The sequence below is a fragment of the Hyla sarda genome, chromosome 4 (assembly GCF_029499605.1).
Source record: "Hyla sarda isolate aHylSar1 chromosome 4, aHylSar1.hap1, whole genome shotgun sequence".
NCBI classification, from domain to species: Eukaryota; Metazoa; Chordata; class Amphibia; order Anura; family Hylidae; genus Hyla; species Hyla sarda.
The window spans coordinates 19424508-19451010 of record NC_079192.1 but is presented as its reverse complement, the minus strand read 5'-3'; the positions used below and the strand labels follow the sequence as shown (position 1 = coordinate 19451010).

Sequence of the window (26503 nt, the reverse complement as noted above, 5' to 3'; positions counted from 1 at the left end):
CCTCTGCATTTGACATAGGTTTCCCAGCTGTACTAAAATGAGTTTGTCATTCATTTTTCTTCCATCGATTTAGCAGGAGTTGGTGAATAGGTTTGGGTGCAGTTTGAAGGAACTTACAAAGCCAAAGTTATCTATTCACGTCTGTTTGACGTCTCAACAATAAGAAGTCTGTGGGCAGCTTTAGTCCACCGAACCTCCTAGTGATTTTATCAGTACTCACAGTAATACCCACTCCTCACCTGGTCAAAGACCTGGTCTATGTTTGGTCTCCGTTCAGGATGCTCGGCCCAACACTGTTTCATTAAGTGAATACATTCAGGAGGGGCTTGATCTAGAGATACCGAAGGGCGGCAAAGTGGCGGAGGACGACGAACTTTACGTATTATCTCTGCAGGAAAAAGAGGTAAAAAAAGGCTAAACTGATAAATAATTTTTGGAAGCGCCAGGGGTATGAGGAGAAAGGTGTGTTCTCACCATCTGCAGAAAGTTCCAGCATACAGTAAGGCGTCCCTCGTATAATAACCTCCTGCATTATAATGGCAAAACTATAAACATCTCCTCGGTAGGTACCTCTGCTACATGAAAGTTGGTCACGTAAGAGTTCTGGGGCCGTCCAGAGAAGATCTAAAATAATAACAAACTTTAACAATATGAAACATTTAGAGTAGTAGATAGTAGGAGTTGCGTATGCGTCTAAGAGACTTACCTTCAGGCATACATTCAAATGGACTTAATTTCTGAGCTGCACACAGTTCATTCACACCATGGTCTGTCACCTTAAGGACAAATCTACCATCTACTACACAGTTTCTAGACTTAAGACGTCCATGAGCTATTTCCCGGTGATGAAGGAACTTTAGGCCCTATGATAGAACACAACAGAAACAATGAATCACATGACCAGAGTTATATTATAGGGAAGTCTCCCTTCTTCTGACTGTCTCTTATCTTATCATTCCATTAACACTGAGGAAGGAATTCCAATAGAAAAATTGAAATTAAAGCAGAATTTTAGAACAAAAAAAAATTTATGTGTTGCTGGGCTTGGGGTGAAAAAGAAAAAAAAGTAAAACATAAAGGTGTACTCCGGTGAAAAACAATTTTTTTTAAATCAACTGGTGCCAGAAAGTTAAACAGATTTGTAAATTACTCTTATATAAAAATCTTAATCCTTCCAGCAATTATCAGCTGCTGTATGCTCCACAGGAAGTTTTTTTCTTTTTGGTGCAGCTCCGGAGCCTTGTGACGTCACGGCTGTGCACCCGCTTGTGACGCCAAGGCCACACCCCCTCAATGCAAGTCTATGGGAGGGAGCGTGACGGCCATCACGCCACCTCCCATAGACTTGCATTGAGGGGGCATGACCGCGACGTCACGAGCCTCGCCCGGCATTGCCAGTCATCCGGCAAGGAACGAAGTTCGCTCCGTGCAACGGATGTCTGGGGTGCTGCAGCCGAGATCGCGGGGGTCCACAGAGGAGGGACCCCTGTGATCAGACATCTTATCCCCTATCCTTTGGATAGGGGATAAGATGTCTGGGGGTGGAGTACCCCTTTAAGTTTTCTACTTGCTTGAAGAGCAGAAGTAGTAAGAACTGTAAACTAGGAAGTCCATATAAACATCATGCTCCCAAGAACACTGCCGCACTATATGTGAATGGTGGAGGCACACAATGCGGTAATATACTCTAATATAACATAAGATGGCGCTGGACCACCAAGCTCCGCCTCTGCCATTCTTTTCTCCTTCTTATGTCCCAACCTTAATAAGATCGAGAAGAAGTGAAGACTTAAACATCCAGTCGAGCTTCATGTCTTGGTTCTGGATGAGATCCTCCAGGCTTCCACGAGAGCAATGTTCCGACACCACACCAAGGACCCCCATGTCATTGAACAGGCCCAGATAGAGATTCACATTTTCATGTCTCAGTTCACGTAGCTGAAAAAGATATTGGGGAATGATATTTTAAAAGTTGCTTTCTAGTGAATCACAGTTCATTAGGGATAAAAGTAATTTCGGGAGAACGTCGCTATATCTTAGCAGAATGGGACATGTAGATCTTCCTACTTAAAGGGGTACTCCACTGCCCCATTATTGGTGAGGGAAGCAGGGGTTGTGATGTCATAGCCACGCCGCTCGTGATGTCACGGCCACGCCCCCTCAATGCAAGTCTATGGGAGGGGGCGTGACAGCTGCCACGCCCCCCATAGACTTTCATTGAGGGGGCGTGGCCATGATATCATGAACCCCGCCACACGCATCCAGCATTCTAAAGGAACGCCGGGTGCTGCACAGAAATCACTTGGGGCCCAATGCACGATCAGACATCTTGTCTCCTATCCTTTGGATAAGGAATAAGATGTCTAAGAGTGGAGTACCCCTTTAAAGGGGTTTTTCTGAGACTTTTAGATTGATGACCTATCCTGTGAATACCCCTTGGCACCCCATCCCTCCCTGATCAGCTGCTTGGTGCCCTCACTATACAGTGAACAAGGTGGAAAGTCATGTACCGTTCATTGTATAGTGGTGCCGGGTAACTGCAGCTTGGCTCCCATTAACTTTAACAAGATCCGGGCTGCAATTACTCAGCGCCACCTCTATACATTGAAGGGCGCCAAACAGCTGATCGCTAGTGTTGGCACCCCTCTGAACATGAATCGCCCCCCCCCCCCACAGTGGGATCGCGGGAGGGGAAATCCACTAGGGAGGTAGCCGGAGGGCTTACCTCTGCTCCTGTGCTGGCTCCGGCGCTCAGAATGGTAAAGCCTGGCAGGGCCAGACTTTATCAATCGAGCGCAGAACACACAGATCAATGTGGTTCTATGGAACCACATTGATCTGTATGAGGAATCAAATGATTTCTCCTAAAAGTCCCCTAATTGGACTAAAAGTGTAAAAAGAAAGTTTAAAAAAGTTTAAAAACACACACATTAACCCTTTCCTTATTAAAAGTTGAAATCACCCCCCCCCCCCCCATGTGCATAAATATTAATTAAAGCGCACGGTCAATGGCGTACGTGCAAAAAAAAATCCAAAGTCCAAAATAGCGTATTTTTGGTCACTTTTTATACCATAAAAAAAAGGAATAAAAGTGATCAAAAAGTCCGGTCAAAACAAAAATTATACTGATTAAAACTTCAGATCACGGCACAAAAAAATGATCCCTTATACCACCCCGTACACGGAAAAATAGAAAAGTTATAGGGGTCAGAAAAGGACAATTTTAAATGTATTACCGTATATACTCGAGTATAAGCCGAGTTTTTCAGCACGATTTTTCGTGCTGAAAACACCCCCCTCGGCTTATACTCGAGTGAACTCCCCCACCCGCAGTGGTCTTCAACCTGCGGACTTCCAGAGGTTTCAAAACTACAACTCCCAGCAAGCCAGGGCAGCCATCGGCTGTCCGGGCTTGCTGGGAGTTGTAGTTTTGAAACCTCCGGAGGTCCGCAGGTTGAAGACCACTGCGGCCTTCAACATCATCCAGCCCCCTCTCACCCCCTTTAGTTCTGAGTACTCACCTCCGCTCGGCGCTGGTCCGGTCCTGCAGGGCTGTCCGGTGAGGAGGTGGTCCGGTGAGGAGGTGGTCCGGGCTGCTATCTTCACCGGGGAGGCCTCTTCTAAGCGCTTCGGGCCCGGCCTCAGAATAGTCACGTTGCCTTAACAACGACGCAGATGCGTCGTTGTCTAGGCAACGGCTCTATTCCGGGCCGGAAGCGCGGAGAAGAGGCGCCCCCGGTGAAGATAGCAGCCCGGACCACCTCCTCACCGGACCACCTCCTTACCGGACAGCCCTGCAGGACCGGACCAGCGCCGAGCGGAGGTGAGTACTCAGAACTAAAGGGGGTGAGAGGGGGCTGGATGATGTTGAAGGCCGCAGTGGTCTTCAACCTGCGGACCTCCGGAGGTTTCAAAACTACAACTCCCAGCAAGCCCGGACAGCCGATGGCTGCCCGGGCTTGCTGGGAGTTGTAGTTTTGAAACCTCTGGCGGTCCGCATGTTGAAGGCCGCAGTGGTCTTCAACCTGCGGACCTCCGGAGGTTTCAAAACTACAACTCCCAGCAAGCCCGGACAGCCGATGGCTGCCCGGGCTTGCTGGGAGTTGTAGTTTTGAAACCTCTGGAGGTCCGCAGGTTGAAGACCACTGAGGGCGAATGATGAGAAGAGGATGATGAAGGGGGGTGTGTGGGATGATGAAGGGGGGTGGGGATGATGAAGGGGGGGGGGGTGTGGGATGATAAGGGGATGTGTGGGATGATGACAAGGGGATGATGAAGGGGGGATGTGTGGGATAAGGGGATGTGTGGGATGATGACAAGGGGATGATGAAGGGGGGATGTGTGGGATGATAAGGGGATGTGTGGGATGATGACAAGGGGATGATGAAGGGGGGATGTGTGGGATGATGACAAGGGGATGATGAAGGGGGGATGTGTGGGATGATAAGGGGATGTGTGGGATGATGACAAGGGGATGATGAAGGGGGGATGTGTGGGATGATAAGGGGATGTGTGGGATGATGACAAGGGGATGATGAAGGGGGGATGTGTGGGATGATGAGGATGTTAATGACGGGTCTGGATGATGACAGGGGGGGATGAGGTATTTCCCACCCTAGGCTTATACTCGAGTCAATAACTTTTCCTGGGATTTTGGGTTGAAATTAGGGGTCTCGGCTTATACTCGGGTCGGCTTATACTCGAGTATATACCGTAATTTTCGTGCATGTAGTTATGATTTTTTCCAAAAGAACGACAAAATCAAACCTATATAAGTAGGGTATCAATTTAACCGTATGGACCTACAGAATAAAGAGAAGGTGTCATTTTTACAGAAAAATTTACTGCGTAGAAACAGAAGCCCCCAAAAGTTACAAAATGATTTTTTTCCCATTTTGCCATAGATTTTTGGGTAAAATGACTGATGACATTACAAAGAAGAATTGGTGGGGCAATAATAAGCCATCATATTGATTTTTAGGTGCAGCCATCACGCCCCCTCCCATAGACTTGCATTGAGTGGGTGTGGCTGTGACATCATGAGCCTCCGCCCCACAATGCCAGTCATCCGGCACTGAGCGAAGTTCGTTCCATGCACTGTATGTCTGGGGTGCCGAAGCCAAGATTGCTGGGGACCCCCGCGATCAGTCATCTTATCCCCTATCCTTTGGATAGGGGATAAGATGTCTGAAGGCGGCGTACCCCTTTGCTCTCCTTGTGGAGGACCCAGCTCATTGATGAGTTACAAAGGTGTCCTACTGATTTATAAAGGGCACTACATATTGCCGGTCAATGATCATCATCAGAGTTCTTATTTATTGGGGTTGTCCAACCCACTTCTACTCCTGGCCATTGGTAAGGGACAAAGTACTTTGATGTCATTTATGTTAGTACAGAGTTCTTGAGAAACATGAAAAGCACTAGTTTAAGTAGCCCGTACACCCAACTACAATGTACAATGGGTTGGGAAAGTTTTTAGACCCTTTCACTTTTTTTTTCATATTTTGTTGTGTTGCGTCTTTGTGTTAAAAATAAAAATAATTCCAGTTTTCCCCCTTCATTCTGTCCTTAATACCCCATAATGACAGTAAAAACAGAATGTTAGAAACCTTAGATTTAGCATGACGTATTGACCAAAGGAACCCAGAAGAGGAGCGCACCGGGGATCGTAGCGGGACAACGATCAACTCCTCATAGCGGGAGTGTCAACTCCTTACATGCTCTAGCCTTAATCACCTATTATAATGATATTACAACCTTATCTGCAAACTTCGGGCTGTCTATCTCTTTAACCCTTTAGTCCATGTGTCCTCTAAGGAGGACAAATATATATATATATATATATATATATTTTTTTTTTTTAATGAAACACATGTTGACTATAACATAATCAATAAGCTATATGAACCATTAAAAATAGGATGCAATGAGATGAAGGCCCAAATTGGCTTAGTCATCAAGGGGTTAAAGAGAGTTCAATGCGATTTTTTTTTTTACTGTTTATTCGAAGAGGCTGGATGAGAACGAGGCCTACCTACTTAGCAGAAAAGCCTACCAAAGGATTTAATGCTCTCAACCTTTCTTAAACGACTACTCCAATTACACAACAAAAAGATCTCAAGACAGTCTTTAGGCTTATCTAGACTGTCTTAAAGTGCTTTCACACCACGTTTTTAGCCTACGGCTGTCGGATCCGGCTGGGGGAGGGGAAAACCGTGCATTTCCATATCCCAGCCGGACTGTTTGACTTTTCGGATCTGGCTGGGGGAGGGGAAAACCGTGCGGAAAACTCGTACCCCAGCCGGACCGGCGCTGAAATCCATTGACTTTAATGAGCCGACGGCAGTCACTGTTTGACTCCGGTCTGCTCATTTTCGACCCATATCTGTTTTTCTGACCGGACCTAAAACCGTAGTATTCTACGGTTTTAGGTCCGGTCACAAAACAGGATGCGGGGCAGAAATGAGCCGACCGGAGTCAAATGGTGACTGTGGTCGGCTCATTAAAGTCAATGGATTTCAGCGCCGGTTTTCACGAGAGCGCCCGTTTTTCACTTCCTCCAGCCAGATCCGGTTCCCGTATTGACAAACCGTAGTGTGAACGCACCCTAATATATCCCATTCCTTGACAGTCACCATTGTCACATTGCAACTCATTCATTTGAATGAGTCAACCGAGTCAACCGACCCCGGTCAGCTCGTTTTTGCCCGTATCCAGTTTTTTGACCGGACCTAAAACCGTGGTATACCAGTGTAATAGGTCTGGTCACAAAACCGGATATGGGGCAAAAATGAGCCGACCGGGGTCAGTTGACTCATTCAAATAAATGAGATATGCAATGTGACAATGGTGACTGTCACTATCTGACTCCGCTCATTCAAATTAATGAAATGCGGGCCTGGTCCAGCTGGGGTACAAGAGCGCCTGGTTTTACTCCCCCCAGCCAGATCCGGTCCCGGTACTGACAAACCGTGGTGTGAGCGTACCGTTAGACAGTGGACAGTGGACAGTCCGTTCTTGAAGGTGAAATCGTGGTAGGACAAGGGCCCCATAGTGATGGTTTGATGACCAGGCCAGAGCATATTCAGAATAGAAGGTCTAGTAAGGGGTGCCTGATATACAGGGGTTACTAAAGTGGCCTAAGAATGGAAAACCAGTCAAACGATGACTTGCCACATTGGAGCTCTGTATCTGTAGACCACTCAGAATGCCCACGCTGAACCCTGTCCACTGCTAAAATCCGCCTATAATGGGCAAAACTGGACTGGACCATGGAACAATGCAAGAAGGTTCTTATTCTTGGTCATATGCTTACTGTATGTAGAGAAGAGATTGCAACAGGATACACAGGAACAAAACAAATCCACCAATACAGGAAGATGCTCTAGGAAAAGTTCTGCAGGCAAACCTTGTGTCCTGGCATTTATGTGAATGTCACTTTACACATCAAAGAGACCACAAACACCCCTTCACGACAGAGGGGTCCCTTGTGACAGTGACCTGTCCAGGAATGGTCGGAAGGGCGTGAAAAAGAGATCAAGGTGTTATCCTTGCCTCCAAATTCCCCAGATCTTAATCCAATCGAGCATCTGTGGGATGTGCTGGAAAAACAAATCTAATCCATGGGGGCCACACCTCACAATTTACAGGATATAGAGGATCTACTGCTAACCTTCGGAGATCTTGTGGGACCCATACATTTAATGGTTCATAGCTATTTTGGTTGAACAAGAGGTACCTACACAATATTAAAGGGGTACCCCGCCACTAGACATCTTATCCCCTCTCCAAAGGATAGAGGATAAGATGTCTGAAAGCGGGGATCCCACCACTGGGGACCCCCGCAATCTCCCTGCTGCACCCAGCGTTCGTTTAGAGCATCGGGTGCAGCTCGTGACGTCACGGCCACACCCCGCTCATGCCGTCACTGCCACGCCTCCTCAATGCAAGTCTATGGGAGAGGGCGTGTCGGCCGTCATGCCCCTCCCATAGCCTTACATTGAGGGGGCGTGGCCGTGACCTAACAAGCCACCACCCTGCATTGCCAGTCATCCGTCACGGAGCGAAGTTCGCTCCGTGCACCGGATGTCTGGGGTGCCACGGCTGAGATGGCGGGGGTCCCCAGTGGCGGGACCCCTGCGATCAGACATCTTATCCTCTATCCTTTGGATAGTATTAAGATGTCTAGGGGCGGAGTACACCTTTAAGCAGGTGGTTATCTCTGGGATATGAAAACGTGTCCCCCATACTAAACGCTCAAGAGACGTGCGTGAGATTGTGGGGGATGTGACCGCTGGGACATCTTCTACACTTATCCCCTTGTTTTTATATCCCGGATTACTCCTTTAAAGGGGTACTCTGTCCCTAGACATCTTATCCCCTATCCAAAGGATACAGAATAAGATGTCTAATCGCTTTGGATAGGGGATCAGATGTCTAGGGGCAGAATACCCCTTTAAGAATATATTTTCAAAGTCATTGACCTAAGAAGATCCATAAGACTAGTTATTTACCGTGACAAAGACATTCCTTGTGGCTGGCCTGATATCCCCGAGCTTCTCCCCAGGAAATCTTTTGAGCCAAACCCAATCCCCCTGGAGAAAGGTAAAAAAATATGGAATATTAACCACAAACACATGTCCAGAATCAAGAATAATCTTTGCAAAGTTTTGACACAGGAATTGACATCTTGTATGGAGGATGTTTCCTCAAATCATATCCGTATGGTACTGGCAAGGAACACTGTAACCATTGGCTTCCATTTGTGCCAAGTTTACATTAAAGGGGTACTCTGCTGGAAAACCTTTCTTTTAAATCAACTGGTGCAAGAAAGTTAAACAGCTTTGTAATTTACTTCTATTAAAAAAAAACTTAATCCTTCCAGTACTTATCAGCTGCTGTATGCTACAGAAGTTATTTTCTCTTTGATTTTCCTTTCTGTCCGTCAATAGTGCTTTCTGCTGACACCTCTGTCTGTGTCAGGAACTGTCCAGAGCAGCATAGGTTTTCTATGGGCATTTGCTCCTACTTTGTGGAGCATACAGCAGCTGATAAGTACTGGAAGGATTAAGATTTTTTTAATAAAAGTAATTTACAAATCTGTAACACCAGTAATTTGCAAATCTGTAACACCAGTTGATAAAAAAATAAAAAAACAGTTTTCAAGCAGATTACCCCTTTAAAGATTTGTCCAGTCATAATCAGGATATCAAGAAGTGTATGAAGAAGATATCGGACAAATTCATCCACTACTGTGAAACTTTAAGGCCCCCAATGTTTTAATTTTAGAAATATTAGATAATAAAAGTTATCTGGTGGACAATTAGATGGAAAGAAACTTTGAACATTGATGTTAGACAAGAAGGAACAAACTCAATAGAAAATCGAATTGACAATATAGGGCTGATGATCCAAATATATTAAAGGGGTACCTCCAGGGGCGGACTGACAACACTCAGGACCCCCGGGCCAAAAAAAGTAAGGGCCCCCTGCGATGCTCTGCTGCTGGTCACACTTCTGCCCTATTCTACGCAAATCCCTCCACCAGCCCTACACACAATACACACTAAATGTAATATATATAAGAAACACTTTAAGGTAAGTAAAATAATTTTACATACAGGACCATATGGCGGTAGATATCAGCTGTACACAGGATCTGTATACCATATAAGTGATTACAGTTACATCAAGGGACTCACAATTACGTCTTTTCTGACGTCCTCTTTCCTTTTCTGCTTCGGATCAGACCATCATGTTGATCTCTTAACATCTGCAAAACAAACATGTTAGACTCTGAATTTTTCCAGTGCGTGCCTCCCCCCTCCCCCTCTACACAATCTCTCCATTTATAAGCCCACAAACTGTAATAATGCCCTCCTTGGTGTTCTGCACAGTAAATGGGCAAGTAGGTAGGTAACCAGGTAAATAGTTAACAAGGTAGGTAGATCAGGACAGATATGTAGGTAGGTGACTAGCCAGGTCGGTAGGTTGCTAGCTAGGTAGTTAGGCAGCCATGTATGCCAGGCCAGGTATGTACATAGTTTGGTAGCCAGGTATGTAGGTAGGTGGCAAGATATGTAGGTAGGTAGGTAGTTAGGCAGCCAGGTATGTAGGTAGTTAGATAGCCAGGTATGTAGATAAGTAGTTAGGCATCCAGGAACAAAGTTAGGTAGCCAGGGAGTTAGTCCAGTAGGTAGCCAGCACCTCCTCCACCCAGTGGCGGATCCACGGTCTAGTCTCGAGAGGGGCATTATGAAATCCCCCTATGTGGGTTGTAGGTAGCCCTCCTATTAGTTTAGTAGTTTGTCCCCATATTAGCTAGGCAGGAACATAGTAGATAGTCCCTCACATTAGGTGTAGGCAGCAGAGTTCCCTCACATTAGGTGTAGGCAACAGAGTTACCCCATAGTAAGTGTAGGCAGCAGAGTCCCCCCCCCCCATAGTGGGTGTAGTAAGCAGAGTTCCCCCATAGTAGGTGTAGGCAACAGAGTTCCCCCCATAGTGGGTGTAGGAAGCAGAGTTTCCCCACAGTGGGTGTAGGCAGCAGAGTTCCCCCACAGTATTTGTAGGCAGCAGAGTTCCTCCACAGTAGGTATAAGCAGCAGAGTTAGAGTCCCCCCAAGAGATATAGGCAGAAGAGTTAGAGTCCCCCCCCCCAGAGTTCCCCCCAGTAGATGTAGGCAACGGAGTTAGAGTCCCCCCAGTAGGTGTAGGCAACAGAGTTAAAGTGCCCCCCAGTAGGTGCAGGAAGCAGAGTTAGAGTCCCCCCACCCAGTAAATGCAGGAAGCAGAGTTAGAGTTCCTCCCCAGTAGGTGTGGACAGAAGAGTTATAGTCCCCCCTGTGGGTGTAGACAGCAGAGTTAGAGCCCCCCCACCCCTCAGCAGGTACAGGCAGCAGAGTTAGAGTCCCCCCAAGTAGGTGTAGACAGCAGAGTTAGAGTCCCCCCCAGTAGGTGTAGACAGCAGAGTTAGAGTCCCCCCCCCCCGTAGGTGTAGACAGTAGAGTTAGAGCGCCCCCGCCCCCAGTAGGTGTAGACAGCAGAGTTAGAATCCCCCCCAGTAGGTGTAGACAGCAGAGTTATTGGGGGATATTTATCAAAGTTGTCTATGTCCCGCATCAATATAGACCAAACTACAGAGGGTTAGTCTGGTCTATTGTGCACCTAATTTATCAAATGGCGCACAGCTCTTGATAAATTCTGTGCACAGACTGCATGATCTATGCTTTAGTCTATATTTAAACCTGCTCCAACATGGTCTGACATTTCGGCGTACTTTCAGCCTATGCGACTTGTCGCTGAAAAGTCGCTTTTGATAAATTCAGCATCAATGCATTTTTCAATGCATTTCAGTCTAAAATAGACCAGAATGCATCATGTTCTAAAAATCCTCTAGAGCAAAAGTCGCAGAAAAGTCGCACAGATTTAGACTGCGACTTTCTGTGCGACAAATTTAGACAAGAAAAACCAGTCTAAATCCTTTGATAAATCTCCCTCATTGCTCCCACCCCCCAGTAGGTGCAGGCAGCAGAGTTAGAGTCCCCCCCAGTAGGTGTAGGTGACAGAGTTAGAGTCCCCCCCAGTAGGTGTAGACAGCAGAGTTAGAGTTTCCCCTCCAGTAGGTGCAGGCAGCAGAGTTAGAATCCCCCCCAGTAGGTTTAGGTGGCAGAGTTAGAGTCCCCCCCCCCCAGCAGGTGTAGACAGCAGAGTTAGTGTCCCCCCAGTAGGTGTAGACAGCAGAGTTAGAGCCCCCCCCCCCCAGTAGGTGCAGGCAGCAGAGTTAGATTCCCCCCCCCAGTAGGTGTAGGCGGCAGAGTTAGAGTCCCCCCACCCCCCGTAGGTGTAGACAGCAAAGTTAGAGTCCCCCCCAGTAGGTGTAGACAGCAGTTAGAGCCCCCCGCCCAAGAAGGTGTAGACAGCAGAGTTAGAGTCCCCCTGCCCACAGTAGGTGTAGACAGTGGAGTTAGAGTCCTCCCCCCAGTAAGTGTAGACAGCAGAGTTAGAGTCCCCCCCAGTAGGTGTAGACAGCAGAGTTAGAGTCCCCCCCCCCCCCCAGTAGATGTAGACAGGAGAGTTACCGTCCCCCCCCCCAGTAGGTGTAGACAGCAGAGTTACAGCCTCCCAGCCCCCAGAAGGTGTAGACAGCAGTCAGAGTCCCCCCCCAGAGTTCCCCCCAGTAGGTGTAGGCAACAGAGTTAGAGTCCCCCCAGTAGGTGTAGGCAACAGAGTTAGAGTGCCCCCCAGTAGGAGCAGGAAGCAGAGTTAGAGTCCCCCCACCCAGTAAATGCAGGAAGCAGAGTTCCTCCCCAGTAGGTGTGGACAGAAGAGTTATAGTCCCCCCTGTGGGTGTAGACAGCAGAGTTAGAGCCCCCCCCCTCCGCAGGTACAGGCAGCAGAGTTAGAGTCCCCCCAAGTAGGTGTAGACAGCAGAGTTAGAGTCCCCCCCCAGTAGGTGTAGACAGCAGAGTTAGAGTCCCCCCCTGTAGGTGTAGACAGTAGAGTTAGAGCGCCCCTGCCCCCAGTAGGTGTAGACAGCAGAGTTAGAGTCCCCCCCAGTAGGTGTAGACAGCAGAGTTAGCGTCCCCCCCAGTAGGTGTAGACAGCAGAGTTATTGTCCCCACCCCCCAGTAGGTGCAGGCAGCAGAGTTAGAGTTTCCCCTCCAGTAGGTGCAGGCTGCAGAGTTAGAATCCCCCCCCCAGTAGGTGTAGGTGGCAGAGTTAGAGTCCCCCCCCAGCAGGTGTAGACAGCAGAGTTAGAGTCCCCCCCCCCCGTAGGTGTAGACAGCAGAGTTAGTGTCCCCCCAGTAGGTGTAGACAGCAGAGTTAGAGTCCCCCCCCCCCAGTGAGCGCAGGCAGCAGAGTTAGATCCCCCCCCCCCAGTAGGTGTAGGCGGCAGAGTTAGAGTCCCCCCCCGCCCCCCTGTAGGTGTAGACAGCAAAGTTAGAGTCCCCCCCAGTAGGTGTAGACAGCAGTTAGAGCCCCCCGCCCAAGAAGGTGTAGACAGCAGAGTTAGAGTCCCCCTGCCCACAGTAGGTGTAGACAGTGGAGTTAGAGTCCTCCCCCCAGTAGGTGTAGACAGCAGAGTTAGAGTCCCCCCCCCAGTAGATGTAGACAGCAGAGTTACCGTCCCGTCCCCCCCCCCCAGTAGGTGTAGACAGCAGAGTTAGAGCCTCCCAGTCCCCAGAAGGTGTAGACAGAAGAGTTAGAGTCACCCCGCCCACAGTAGCTGTAGACAGTGGAGTTAGAGTCCCCCCCCAGTAAGTGTAGACAGCAGAGTTAGAGTCCATCCCCCCAGTAGGAGAAGACAGCAGAGTTAGAGAGTCCCCCCCCCAGTAGGTGTAGACAGCAGAGTTAGCGTCCCCCCAGTAGGTGTAGACAGCAGAGTTAGAGTCCCCCCACCCACAGTAGATGTAGACAGTGGAGTTAGAGTCCCCCCCCCAGTAAGTGTAGACAGCAGAGCTAGAGTTCCCCCCCCCCAGTAGGTGTAGACAGCAGAGTTAGAGTCCCCCCCAGTAGGTCTAGACAGCAGAGTTAGAGTGTCCCCCCCCCCCCCTAGTAGGTGCAGGCTGCAGAGTTTTTCCCCCTCCCCCCGTTGAAAAAAAAATTATGCTCACCTGATGTCCCACGCAGCGATCTTCTCCTCTGGAGCGCAGCAGAGGCTCACGTCTTCCTTCCTCCACAGTGTAGGCACCGTTGAGTGACGTCACCGGCGCCTGCTTTGCGTGGGGGTGGAGGTCACGTCTCCTCTGTGTAGGCGCAGATGCCGCTCACACAGAGGGGATACCTCTGCTGGGGATCTGGGATCGGACCGGCCGGTCAGTCCGTCCATGGGTACTCCACTACCCCAGCGTTCAGATTTTGTTCCGAATACTGGGTGCGGGCGGCAGGGGGTTGGGACGCTACGGCTACACCCCTCGTGACGTCACACCACACCCCCTCAATGCAAGGCTATGGAAGGGGACGTGATGGCCATCACGCCCCCTCCCATAGACTTTCATTGAGAGGGTGTGACGTCGCGAGTGGCATGGTAATGACAACGCGAGGGGAATGGCCGTGAAGTCAAAACCCCGGCACGCTCACCAAGCATTCTAAAAGAATGCCAGGTGCTGCACAGAGATTGTGGTGGTCCCAGCAGCAGGACTCCTGAGATTAGATATCTCATCCCCTATTCTTTGAATAGGGGATAAGATATCTAGGGGCAGAGTACCCCTTTGGGGTAAAAATGCAGTCTTCTTCACCACGATGACCAATGCTTACCTCGTAGACCGCCACGTTTGTTGTATATGGACTGGCTGCTGCTACACTTTTCCCAGATATGGAATGACGTGGGGTCCTAATTTCGCTGATACTTTTTCCCAGCATGCTGGACCTGCTATCATCTCCCAATTTCTGTGAATAATAAAAGAGGCTTACATTAATATTCTGCTTCCTTATTTATATCTTTCCCCCGTCATCCAACGTTCTCACCTTTCTGCTCTGTGTGTAGATAAAAATTAAGTCATCCATAGTAAGAAACATTTTATTAGGACCTCTCAAGAGCTTGGCGTGCTGAAGTCTTCTCCTACATGGAGGACAAAAATATATATTTTAGATAAGGGCTGCAGAGTGAGATTGTTTGTCTACAGCTAAGATGGCAGCATTACTGCTCTAGTGGTAGTAGATGATGTGACTGAAAAGTCTTCAGGTTATCCCAACAAAACTTCACTGATTCACTGTTTTTGCAAGTTTGCAACAAGCCGCCCATTTAAAGGACAACCCCAATAGACTTGCATGAGACTTCGGGCAAATCCATAACCTGATCGATTTATCAGTGGGCAAGTCTCAGGCTATGAAGTTTCCAGGAAATTTAAAGAGTACCTGTCATCAAACCATATTTTCTAAACTAACTCAGATTATATTCCCTAACTACTCCGAGCTTTAAAAAGCTGTGTATCATACCTTTCCCCTTGCTCACATTGTGTGAGCTCCCGGCAGGAGAAAGTGGGCGTTCCCCAGCAGGCACAATATCACTGAAGACTGCAAGAGCTGTGGCCCGCCATGCCCCATATGCATTTCCTAAGTTTGGTCTCCTTCCAGGCCGGGAGAAGACCAAACTAACTGTTTGACTTGTGGCAGGGAACAGAACAGAGCCACCTAGTGGCTGTTTTTTCAATCAAATTAAAACATATAAAGGTTGACAATTTTAACAACAAGTAAATAGCAAAGTGTCTTATAATTACATAAGGAACAATATATTAAAAGTTTACAAGTACATACGAAGAGATCATAACGCACTCACCCGGAGTCGATTGCCGTCACCAGGGGGTCCCAATCCGGGTCACCAACAATCCGCAAGGAGCATCGCAGGAGAGAGCTGTAGCGTGTGGGGGAGTTCTCAGACGCTGGCCAGCGTCTGAGAACTCCCCCACACGCTACAGCTCTCTCCTGCGATGCTCCTTGCGGATTGTTGGTGACCCGGATTGGGACCCCCTGGTGACGGCAATCGACTCCGGGTGAGTGCATTCTGATCTCTTCGTATGTACTTGTATGTATTGCCTTGTATCTGCTACAGAAGAGCACCACCCTTGTCTTCACACATAGTCGATCCTCGTGCTGGCACACTCTAAGGTGGAACTATAGTATTGGACGATATTAACTATTGTGTCCGAGATATAGCTACATAGTGGGACTGCAACATACCTAGCGGTGCCGGTGGTTTCATTTCTTTGTATATTTATACATATTAAAAGTTTGGTTTGGTGACAGGTCCTCTTTAAGTAGGTATACTGCCACCCAACCAACACTTCAGTTAAGCTATAAATAATTAATCCAGCTGGGGCAGGAAAAAATTTGAACAAGAACCTATACTTTCCTATCCTGGATCTCATTTACCCCATCCAGTCCCCTGATCTTTTGTCCTCTTCCTGAGTCCCAGATGAGAGCACGACCAATCACTGGCCACAGTGTTGTCCCATTTTGGCTACTAATTGTATGAGCCAGCAAGTCATGCAAGAAGCACTCATCTTGGAAGCAGGAAGAAAGCAGAAGATCAGGGTTCCAGACAAAACTGAATGGGAACTGAGGGGGACTGGGGCTAGGTAAGTGTATTTTTTTTATTTATTTTTTTATCGGCACCAGCAGGATAACTTTTGCAAAATGCCAGATAGTCCCAGAGAATAAAAGGGGACCGTTTCCATTTAGAGTAAATGCGGCTGTCCCACCTAGCTAAAAGAGGGGGTCCTCAGCAAAGGAACTCACTCAATGATTTCCATATGCCCCAATAAGGCATATGAACAAGGGTTGTAGACATGATAGGAGCCCATTTAGTAGCCATTCGGTCTAAGTGATGCACAGTAATAAGGTCTTTAGAAACATCTTTTAGGTTCCTTTATAAGTCAAGAAACAACGACATTAAAGCATGTAGAGCGTTAGAGCACAGCTCATGGTGGGCGCTACAGTTGCCGAGGCAACTGTATGAAGGCCAGCAAGTTCCATGCATGAGTCCCATTTATCAGAAAAGGGCCTGTGCACAGAACTCACTGGGCATTGTACAGTTACCTGAGTAGCTGCACCGCCCAGCCTGAGCTGCTTCTCTCCACAATGATCTTTGCAGAATGGGCAGGAGACCAATGCTGGACTTACACTCTTATAAAGTTGGTATTTTCCTTTCCCCAATAACAAAAACACATGTGGCCAAAGTGCCAGCATGTAATGGAGAAGAAAGCATTAAAGGGGTACTCCGGTGAAAACCTTTTTTCTTTGAAATCAACTGGTGGCAGAAAGTTAAACATATTTGTAAATGACTTCTATTAAAAAATCTTAATCCTTCCAGTACTTATTAGCTGCTGAATGCTACAGGGGAAATTCCTTTCTTTTTGGAACACTGATGACATCACAAGCACAGTGCTCTCTGCTGACATCTCTGTCCATTTTAGCAACTATGCATAGCAGATGTGTGCTAAGGGCAGCATGGTGGCTCAGAGGTTAGCACTGCTGCCTTGCAGCACTGGGGACTTGGGTTCAAATCCCACTAAGGACAACAATAAATAAAGCGATATTATTATAATAACGTCAGCAGAGAGCACTGTGCTCGTGATGTCATCAGAGAGCATTCCAAAAAGAAAATAATTTCCTCTGTAGTATTCAGCAGCTAATAAGTACAGGAAGGAAAAATAATTTTTAATAAAAGTAATTTACAAATATGTTTAACTTTCTGCCACCAGTTGATTTAAAAGAAAAAAGGTTTTCACCGGAATACCCCTTTAACAGACTTTCAAGCTTCAGATCCCAAAATATCCCACAATCCTTTATCCCTAATGCCATAGGCCAGGGGTCAAGTCCGGGGGGAAAAAAATGTGGGGACTCACCCAAGATTTCCACTCAAGGGCTGGTCCTGCTAATGGGAACGGTGTTCCCGCTGTGGAAAAAATGCAGGAACTCAGTTCCCACACGGGCCGGAAGCAGCGATATCCTTGGGCGTGAAGTGGGTTCCGGGCTACAGCGAGACTTAAGGAAGCAGAATGATGATGTTGGCTGTGCCCAGCCGGTCAATAATTTACATATACCCTTCCGGGACGAAGCCCCTCAGGGACTGAATCCCTATATCTAGGGAACCCCCCAAAAAATTCTTATCTTTATTAGTTGTCACTATGTATATGAAGTGATATTAAAATTACAAAGAGGTAAGAGATCCTTTTGTAGGAGATCCTTTTGTATCCTTTTGTCAGATCACTGGTTATTTCGGGAGTTTTTGCAGCAATACCGTCCTTACTGGATTCTTTGTCTTTTATACAGTTGATTCTAAGGGTTAAACCCTTTATCCTATTAAAGATAGTATGCTGCTGATTCTTCCTATTCAGATCTCCCCCCAATGCACTTTAAAAATACAGTGGTCCCTCAAGTTACAATATTAATCGGTTCCAGGACGACCATTGTTTGTTGAATCCATTGTATGTTGAGACCATAGCTCTATGGAAACCTGGTAATTGGTTCTAAAGGCCCAAAATGTCATCCAAAAATAGAAAAAAGTGAGGATTAAAGAAAAATAAGTAGATAACTAATACAGATAAAGCAAGTCCTTATATATAAAAGTAATAAAGATCTGCTGGGAGCTGTAATCACTGTCTATTTCAGTGTTTCCCAAGCAGGGAGCCTCCAGTTGTTGCAAAACTACAACTCCCAGCATGCCTGGACAGCCAAAGGCTGTCCTTGCATGCTGGGAGTTGTAGTTTTGCAACAGCTGAGGGCACCCTGCTTTGGAAACACTGGTCTATGTAGAGGACAGGAGCTTCTTCGGGGTCCAGTACAGTACATGCAGTGTCCTAAAAAAGTAACATGGAGTCGCCCTCACCTGGTGTCCAAAGGAGCAGGTAACCCTGGTACAGGTAAAGTGTACAGAACATGTAATACCTCCCTGTACTGTAGGGGGCGCTACCAGACACCAGTCAGTACATGCGCTTCAGTAATACAGGTAATGAGTACAGATCATGTAATACCTCCCTGTACTGTAGGGGGCGCTACCAGACACCAGTCAGTGCATATACTTCAGGAATACAGGTGTTTTACCAGTGAATGCCTATTCTGATTGGTCGGTTCTTCCGGCCAATGACACGTTTCACAGATCTGGGCTGTCTGTAGCATTGTATGTTGAGGCCATTGTAAGTTGAGGGATCACTGTATACACTCCCCGACATTTCACCGGTAAAACCAGCTTTGTCAAGGGCCGAGGTAGCAAATGCTACCTTGGCCATTGACAAAACCAGTTTTACCGGCGAAACGTCATGGAGGTGCATGAGTGTATATTTTTTAAGTGCATTGGGAGGACATAATAACCCTGGGAATCCCTGGGGATTTTTTGAATATTGACAGCCTGTCAATCAAACCTGGGGAACGGTCACTACTTTGGACTTCCAGTTGACTACTTGACCCTTATTAGCATATGATGCTGGACACTTTTATAGCAAATTTTCTACACTATAGTGGACGCTTAGGAGGACACCTGGACCTCTAAGAAGCTTTAATTTACCCTATATACCATGTTGCCACCAGTTATAAAGGGTAAAAACTGGTGACAGGTTCACTTTCATTACAATTACATTAAAATTTCTACATAGTCTTATTATAAACATAAAAAAAAACACATGGGCAGGTAAGTGTCTAACCTTATATAGTAAGCGAGAGAAGCCCCCATAAGCATAAAGCTTGTGATGAGTATGAAGATCAGCAGAACGAAGGCAGGATCCACACCTGGAAATAAAGTCAGAACACATGAACCCACAGGACAACTATGAACCATCTGGGCGAGCCAAACTAGAATGAGCAGAGTATTAACCAACCATTAAAGGGGTACTCCACCCCTAGACATCTTATCCCCCGCGATCTCAGCTGCGGCACCACACACATCTGGTGCAAGGAGCAAACTTCCGGTTGGCTGTCGATGCAGGGCGGAGGCTCATGACGCCATGGTCACACCCCGCTCGTGACGTCACGGCCACACACCCTCAATGCAAGTCTATGGGAGGGGGTGTGACAGCCGTCACGCCCCCTCCCATACACTTGCATTGAGGGGGCATGGCCGTGACGTCACAAGTGGGGCGTGGCCGTGATGTCACTACCCTTCCTTATCCAGACCATATTTGCTGTGACAGAGTTTCAGTTCTACCATTTATTGTTCATACTGCAAATCTTCGAGAAGACCATACTCCTAAAAGACCACTTTCTTCTACCATATTGAGTGGTCATCTCCAAGAGGATTCATTGTATTCTGTTTTGGGGTTGGGATCGCACACCATAACACCAAAGGGTGAAGACTCTTATAGAACTTACTACGGGGAACCCAATTTAAATCTACTTCTGATTAAATAATATTGAGATATATATATATATATATATAACTCATAGGCATAACTAAAGAGAGTGCAGAGTTAGAAGGCTCACCCAGCCCAAATATGGCCTCTACTGTACGGTTATATAGACTTACTAGGCATTACCGGGCCTCACAGATTGTTTCAAAGACCTGACAGGTGAAGACATCAGACTTCCAAAATTGTTCTTCTCAGTTCTCTGTGATGCCAGATAGAACTATAAAAGCATTTTGAAAGGCATGCTCTATGGCTGGTACCCAGTCAAAGGGCTTCCAGTCAGGTTTCCCTGACCAGAATAGCTTGATTGACTGGAGGGTAGAGGGTATGGTGACTAGAAGTTGCCATGTCCCCTCCCCTATGACTGGATCCCAGTCGTGGCACATGGCCTTATATGGTTATTTTTAAAGGGATACTCCGCCCCTAGACATCTTATTTCCTATCCAAAGGATGGGGGATAAGATGTCTGATCGCGGGGTCCCTGCAATCTCGGCTGCCGCACCCCAGTGCAAGGAGCCAACTTCGCTCCGTACCGGATGACTGGCAATGTGAAACGGAGGCTCGTAACGTCACGCCCGCTCGTGATGTCGTGGCCATGCCCCCTCAATGCTAGTCTATGCGAGGGGGCGTGACTGTCGTCCCATATAATTGCATTGAGGGGGCGTGGCCATGACATCACGAGCCTCCAGCGCTGCACCCGAAGCTCTAAATGAATGCCGGGTGCAGCAGGGAGATTGTAGGGGGTCCCTAAGCTGGGAATAAGATGTCTAGGGATTTGGATAGGGGCGTAGGACCCCTTTAACCACTTAAGGACGCAGGGCATACAGGTACGCCCCCGTTCCCGAGAACCTGTACGTCCTGAGTCCCGCTAACAGGGTTTAAACCATTCTCCCGAGCAGAGAACGGGTTAAACCCTGTGGGTCCCGGTTGCTACGGGCATCCAGGACCCACCGCTAATGCCAGGCACCGCCGATCGGGCCGATGCCCTGCATTAACCCTTTAGACGCCACAATCAAATTTGATCACGGCTTCTAAAGTGAAAGTAAAACTATCCCGGCAGCTCAGTTGAGCTGATCGGGACTATCGCGAGAGAATCGCGATGTCCTGATCAGCTTACTAGACGACAAGAAAGTCCTCACCTGCCCCCTCATCATCCAATTGGCGATCTACTGCTCCATGCATGGAGCAGCAGAGTGCCGATAACACTGATCAATGCTATGCTATGGCATAACATTGATCAGTATAAAAGTGGTAAAAAAAGAATACGCCCCCCCCCAATAAAAGTTTGAATTACCCCCCTTTTCCTTTTTAAATAAAATAATGTACTAAAAAAAATTATCATAGGTGGTACCGCCACGTGCGTAAATGTCCAAACTATAAAAATTTAAGGTTGCCTAAACCGCACGCTCGATGGCGTACATGTAAAAAAATACCTAAGTCCAAAATTGTGAATTTTTGGTCACTTCATATAAATATAAAAATATTAATAAAAAGTGATCAAAAAGTCCCAACAAAAATGCTACCGATAAAAACTTACGACCACTAACTAAGCCCTCATACTGCCCCATACGCGGGAAAAATTTAAAAGTTATAGGGGTCAGAAGATAATTTTAAACATACAAATTTTGGTGCATGTAGTTATAATTCTTTTTAAAGTAGTAAAATAAATAAAACCTACATAAATTGGGTATCCCTGTAACCGTATGGACCTACAGATTAAAGATAATGTGTCATTTTTACAGAAAAGTGCACTGCGTAGAAACGGAACCCATAAAAATTTGCAAAATGAAATTTTTTTTTCATTTCACCCCACAAATATTTTTTTTTGCTTTGCCGCAGATTATGTTAGAAAATAAGTAATGTCATCACAAAGTACAATTGGTGACGCAAAAAAACAAGCCTTTATATGGGTCTGTAGGTGCAAAATTGAACACGTTATTATTTTTAGTAGATGAGGAGGAAAAAACTAAAGTGCAAAAACGAAGATTGTTTTGAGTCCTTAAAGGGGTACTACGCCCCTAGCATCTTATCCCCTATCCAAAGGATAGGGGATAAGATGTCAGATCGCCGCGGTCCCGCTCCTGGGGACCCCCGGGATCGCCACTGCGGCACTGCGCTATCATAGCTGCACAGAGCGAGTTTGCTCTGTGCGTAATGATGGGCAATACAGGAGACGGAGCAGCGTGATGTCATGGCTCCGCCCCTCGTGACATCACGGCCCGTCCCCTTAATGCAAGTCTATGGCAGGGGGCGTGATGACCACCACGCCCCCTCCCATAGACTTGTATTGAGGGGGGCGGGCCATGACATCACGAGGGGCAGAGCCGTGACGTAATGATGCTCCGGCCCCTGTATTGCCCGTCATTACGCGCAGAGCAAACTCGCTCTGTGCAGTAATGATAGCACAGTGCCGCAGCGGCGATCCCAGGGGTCCCTAGGAGCGGGACCGCGGCGATCTGACATCTTATCCCCTATGCTTTGGATAGGGGATAAGATGTCTAGGGACGGAGTACCCCTTTAAGGTGAAAATGGGTCCTTAAGGGTTTAAGCTCTCTTCAGCTTTGCATGCATCTGAGAAGCATCTGAATACTGTTCCCCTGAGCTGTCAGTTTCTGAGGCCTGTCCGCGGGGCCCCCGAGACCTGACAGGTGCTCTGTATGCATCTTAAAACCTTTTAAAGGAAGTCTACGGCCACTTTTGGCAAAACAAAACCACTGGTATTACAGAATACAATACGTGTTTGTGTAATAAATGCTTACTTTAGTATCTTGATGTTCTGCATTGTCATCCGGAAAAATTTTTTTTATTCAATATGCTAATTAGCTATTTGGTGCTCTGGGGGTGTGACTGTATCTCGAGGAGCACTACTATGCTATGCCTGGACCCTTCCTGTCTACTCCTTCTTATTCTTCTAGGTAAGGAGTGGCTATAGAAAGAGATAGGAGGAGTCTGGGCATAGCATCCAAAGAGCACCAAAGAGCTAATTGGCATATTAAATTTAAAATAGTCAAAGGAGCACATCAAGAGACTAAATGTAGCGTTCATTACACAATAATGTTCTTTATTCAGAAATTCCTAAGTCTTTATTTATCCAAAACTGGTAGCAATTGACATATTGGCAAACCTCCAATGCAGATTGAACTCCGATCAAACCAACAGTCGGAGTCGGTGCCAGGATAGTAACTGTACGGAAAATGGATTTTTCTCAAGTAATGTAGGTCTCCTTTAGCTGTATTTATAGTATACACAGGGGTGAGCATTCTGGTTTCTCCATCTGTATCCAGGATGACATATGGCGTCTGGGAGTCTCCTTCTTCATCCAAGGTTAATGGATAACCAAAACCTTCAACTTGTAAGTTCCCAACATGCCGTGCAATGGATGTAGCTGTCATTTTCTGCCCTGCTCTGTAAGTCCTTTCAATGAATCTGGCCATAAGGTAAACAGAGTTGTAGATGGTTGCAAAGAGTGGGGACACCTAGAGATAGGTAGAGAACATGAACATAAATAAATAGGCAATAATGCTGTTAGATCAACTCTAATGTTACTGAATGACCAACAAAGCAACTATGAATTACCTCCATGGGATCAATATCTCGTGGAATTTCACCATTGGCCTTTGCATCTTGAAAAGTTTCGTGAAAGTTGCCAAATTGAGAGGTGATGGTGATAGTGAGGACCGCATCGTATGCCCTTCGTAGCTTGGTATTGTTGGTGAAGACGGAGAAGGGGCGGGCATATGGAAGACTGTACAGGAGGGTGTCGTAAGGGATAAAAACCACTGAACCATCTGCCATGCGAAGTTCTTGAGCTTCTTCTAGAAGATGACGCTGTTCCTCTCCACCAATCAAGACCGAGTGCATGCACAAGACCACCACTACAGAAGAGGAAATACATTTACTATACTTATACATTGTCTTATTTTTGGTATTTTTTAAATGTTTTAAAAGGGTATTTGTGCAATTATTTGTGCTCTTTTCTAGTACCAGGACACCATCTACAAAAACATTAACATAAACCAAACGCTTGTAGATGGAGGGTATTTGGTAATATAAGGAGATGAATTAAAGGATTAGAAAACGTACAACTCACCTCTCACCCTTCTCCTTCTTTTTACCCTCTTTAATGCTTCTCTTGCACCAGCTAACCCATCTTCCATGGTAACAACTGGTCCAACTGGAAGGCCCCAGTTTCGAAGAGCATTAGCTAGCTCCATGCCAGCACCAACCCAATGATCTTGTGGAGACATCACCACAGCTACACCAGCCCACTGAAAGAAGCTTAACACAGTATAAATAGTGTGAGCTGGATGCGGAAGAGGACTTAGAACTCCAAGGCAAGACCAAGAGAGCATTGGTTTGTTCCAACCTTTTGTAAGTAGGCTGGCGGCAGAACAGTAGGCAGAGTTGGCCGGTCCAACAAACGCAGTCACTGAATGTTCCATATAAGCAAAGGATACAAATGCACGGGGTCCAGAACATCCTTGGGTCAATAACACATGTTCAAACCAAATACCAGATGCAAGTCTGTGGTCCGAATTTAGGTCAGAAATTGCCAGTCGAGCTGCCACATTAGGAAGAGCTTTTGCAATCAGTGGGTCACATGTCCATGGCCCCACTAAGCCAATTTGAAAAGTGTCCGTCCAAATTCTGTTTGGTAAGATGATTAAAATAAGGAAACATAAAATGGATGCAGATGATAAGGTCCACCTTGGATGGTTCGAAAGGAAAAGTAGAGATCTTGGAAAAGGCATGGTGGAATGCAATCTCAGAGATGGATAAAAGTCATCATGAAGATTGATGAGTAGATTCTCGGCTATATGTGTTGGTTTTTGCCAGATGAGAGATCATGAGTCGTGTAAAAGATATAAAAATGACAAGTATTAGGACTGGTAGTAGTAACAGAAATCTTAACGGCTTAGCACTCGTGGCCCTAAAAATGAACGCTTGATGCCTCAATCCGGGGATTTTCCTTACTAAGGCTACAAAAAGGTCAAGCAGGATTGGACAACCTTGTCATTGTCACATCGGTTTTGTGACTATAATACGATTTAACATGGATCACTAGCATTCTTTACTAAGGAATTATGTTGAATAAACACATATTGTCCAGTAACCAAACCCTATATCACAGTATTAATGTCTCAATGAAAAATAAGGCCAACCCTTCACCCAGACCAGACTTCCCATAACAATTTTTTTGACTACGTCATGTACTATACATACTGTTATCTTATCTAGAAAACCATTTCTTAATGCAATGTTGGCTTTTCACTGTATCAACATCTACCTATATTCATTATACATCCTTATACGATTTACATTCGGTTCTACTGAACAGATCTTTATCTTCATGTTCAAGACAACAGATTAACCATTTCTAACATGAGCACTAACCTGGACATCCTGTGTTTTGATCCGAAACTTTGACGCAGTTGGTTTCCTCTACGATTGATTTGGAAAGTTGAAAATTCCTCGAGATGCACAAATCTATGTGTAGCCGCAAGATGTCGATGGCCGGAGAGACACCTAATCCTGATCTTTAATCTGCTTTTTTCCTTACCCTATGTTCTACTTATTGGTCGGTTCTTCTTCTTCTCCCCCCTCCTCCTAATCTCTCCTCCTTCTCTATCTGCTGTCACATTCTCTAGTGCTTCTCCTCTGTTATTCAATCGTCTACTATCTTTCCTCACCTTTAGACTTCATTAGGTCTTCATCATCGTCTGACATCTTGATGTGACTTTCTGACCTCAGCCTCAAATATGAATTTAAGAATGAGGAGTCCATCCCAGTAAACTATCTGCTCTAATTCATTGACATTTTTCTCTACTATTAGTCGGCGATATTCTTCTTTTCTGCGTAGTTGGATGTCAGGGATCCTTCTCCACCTGTCACACTAACCCCCTCGAACAATTCTCTCAGAACTCATTAAGCTGATTAGCCAAAGCACTGTAGAAGGGGGGTAAAGATTAGGTCACCTCTTACTGTGTGTTAGAATAGCATCCGCCCTCGGAGGTCTGTAGCTTTTTATTATAGTGAGCGATATTTTAGAGAGGAGGTGACTTGTTCACACTATAGAGAGTAGAAGGATATATAAGTCCTAATGAGTGACAACTCAGTTCTCTTACACACATATAGGTCAACAGTTGGGTCCCATTTTGTGTTTAATTTGCTTGTTTATATGTTAACTAGTAGAGTTGCCACATTGCCCAGTCCTTCTAAACCTTGTGGGAAAGGAAAAGCAACAATGATGCTCTTGCCCTCATATCCCTCTTTATCTCTTCCTCATATCCCGTCCTCATGTCACTCTCATATCCCGATCTCATCCTCATATCCCGACCTCATCTCATCCTCATATCCCGACCTCATATCCTGACCTTCTCTCATCCTCATATCCCGACCTCATCTCATCCTCATATCCCGACCTCATATCCTGACCTCATCTCATCCTCATATCCCGACCTCATCTTATCCTCATATACCATCCTCATATCTCAACCTCATCTCATCCTCATATCCCAACCTCATATCCCGACCTCATATCCTGTCCTCATATCCTGACCTCATATACCATCCTCATATCCCGACCTCATCTCATCCTCATATCCCCTCCTTATATCCTGTCCTCATATCCCAACCTCATCTCATCCTCATATCCCGACCTC

General features: G+C 46.4%; 1 protein-coding gene across 2 annotated transcripts in view; it reads right to left on the bottom strand.

Moving 5' to 3' along the window:
• GUCY2D (guanylate cyclase 2D, retinal) overlaps positions 1-25714 on the bottom strand; it is a 39286-nt gene extending 13572 nt beyond the window's left edge. For both annotated transcript variants that reach the window (XR_008892107.1, XM_056570124.1), the window contains exons 1-12: positions 25236-25714; positions 23932-24654; positions 23418-23716; positions 22966-23317; positions 19143-19227; positions 14470-14563; positions 14260-14391; positions 8514-8594; positions 1762-1938; positions 707-863; positions 475-624; positions 240-388 (exon numbers count right to left, since the gene is read on the bottom strand). Coding sequence is in view for 1 of the 2 variants with exons in the window: in XM_056570124.1 (XP_056426099.1) it covers positions 240-388; positions 475-624; positions 707-863; positions 1762-1938; positions 8514-8594; positions 14260-14391; positions 14470-14563; positions 19143-19227; positions 22966-23317; positions 23418-23716; positions 23932-24592 (2337 nt within the window). In the remaining variant the exon portion in view is untranslated. The remainder of the gene's footprint in view (positions 1-239; positions 389-474; positions 625-706; positions 864-1761; positions 1939-8513; positions 8595-14259; positions 14392-14469; positions 14564-19142; positions 19228-22965; positions 23318-23417; positions 23717-23931; positions 24655-25235) is intronic.
• Between the last annotated feature and the right edge of the window lie 789 nt (positions 25715-26503).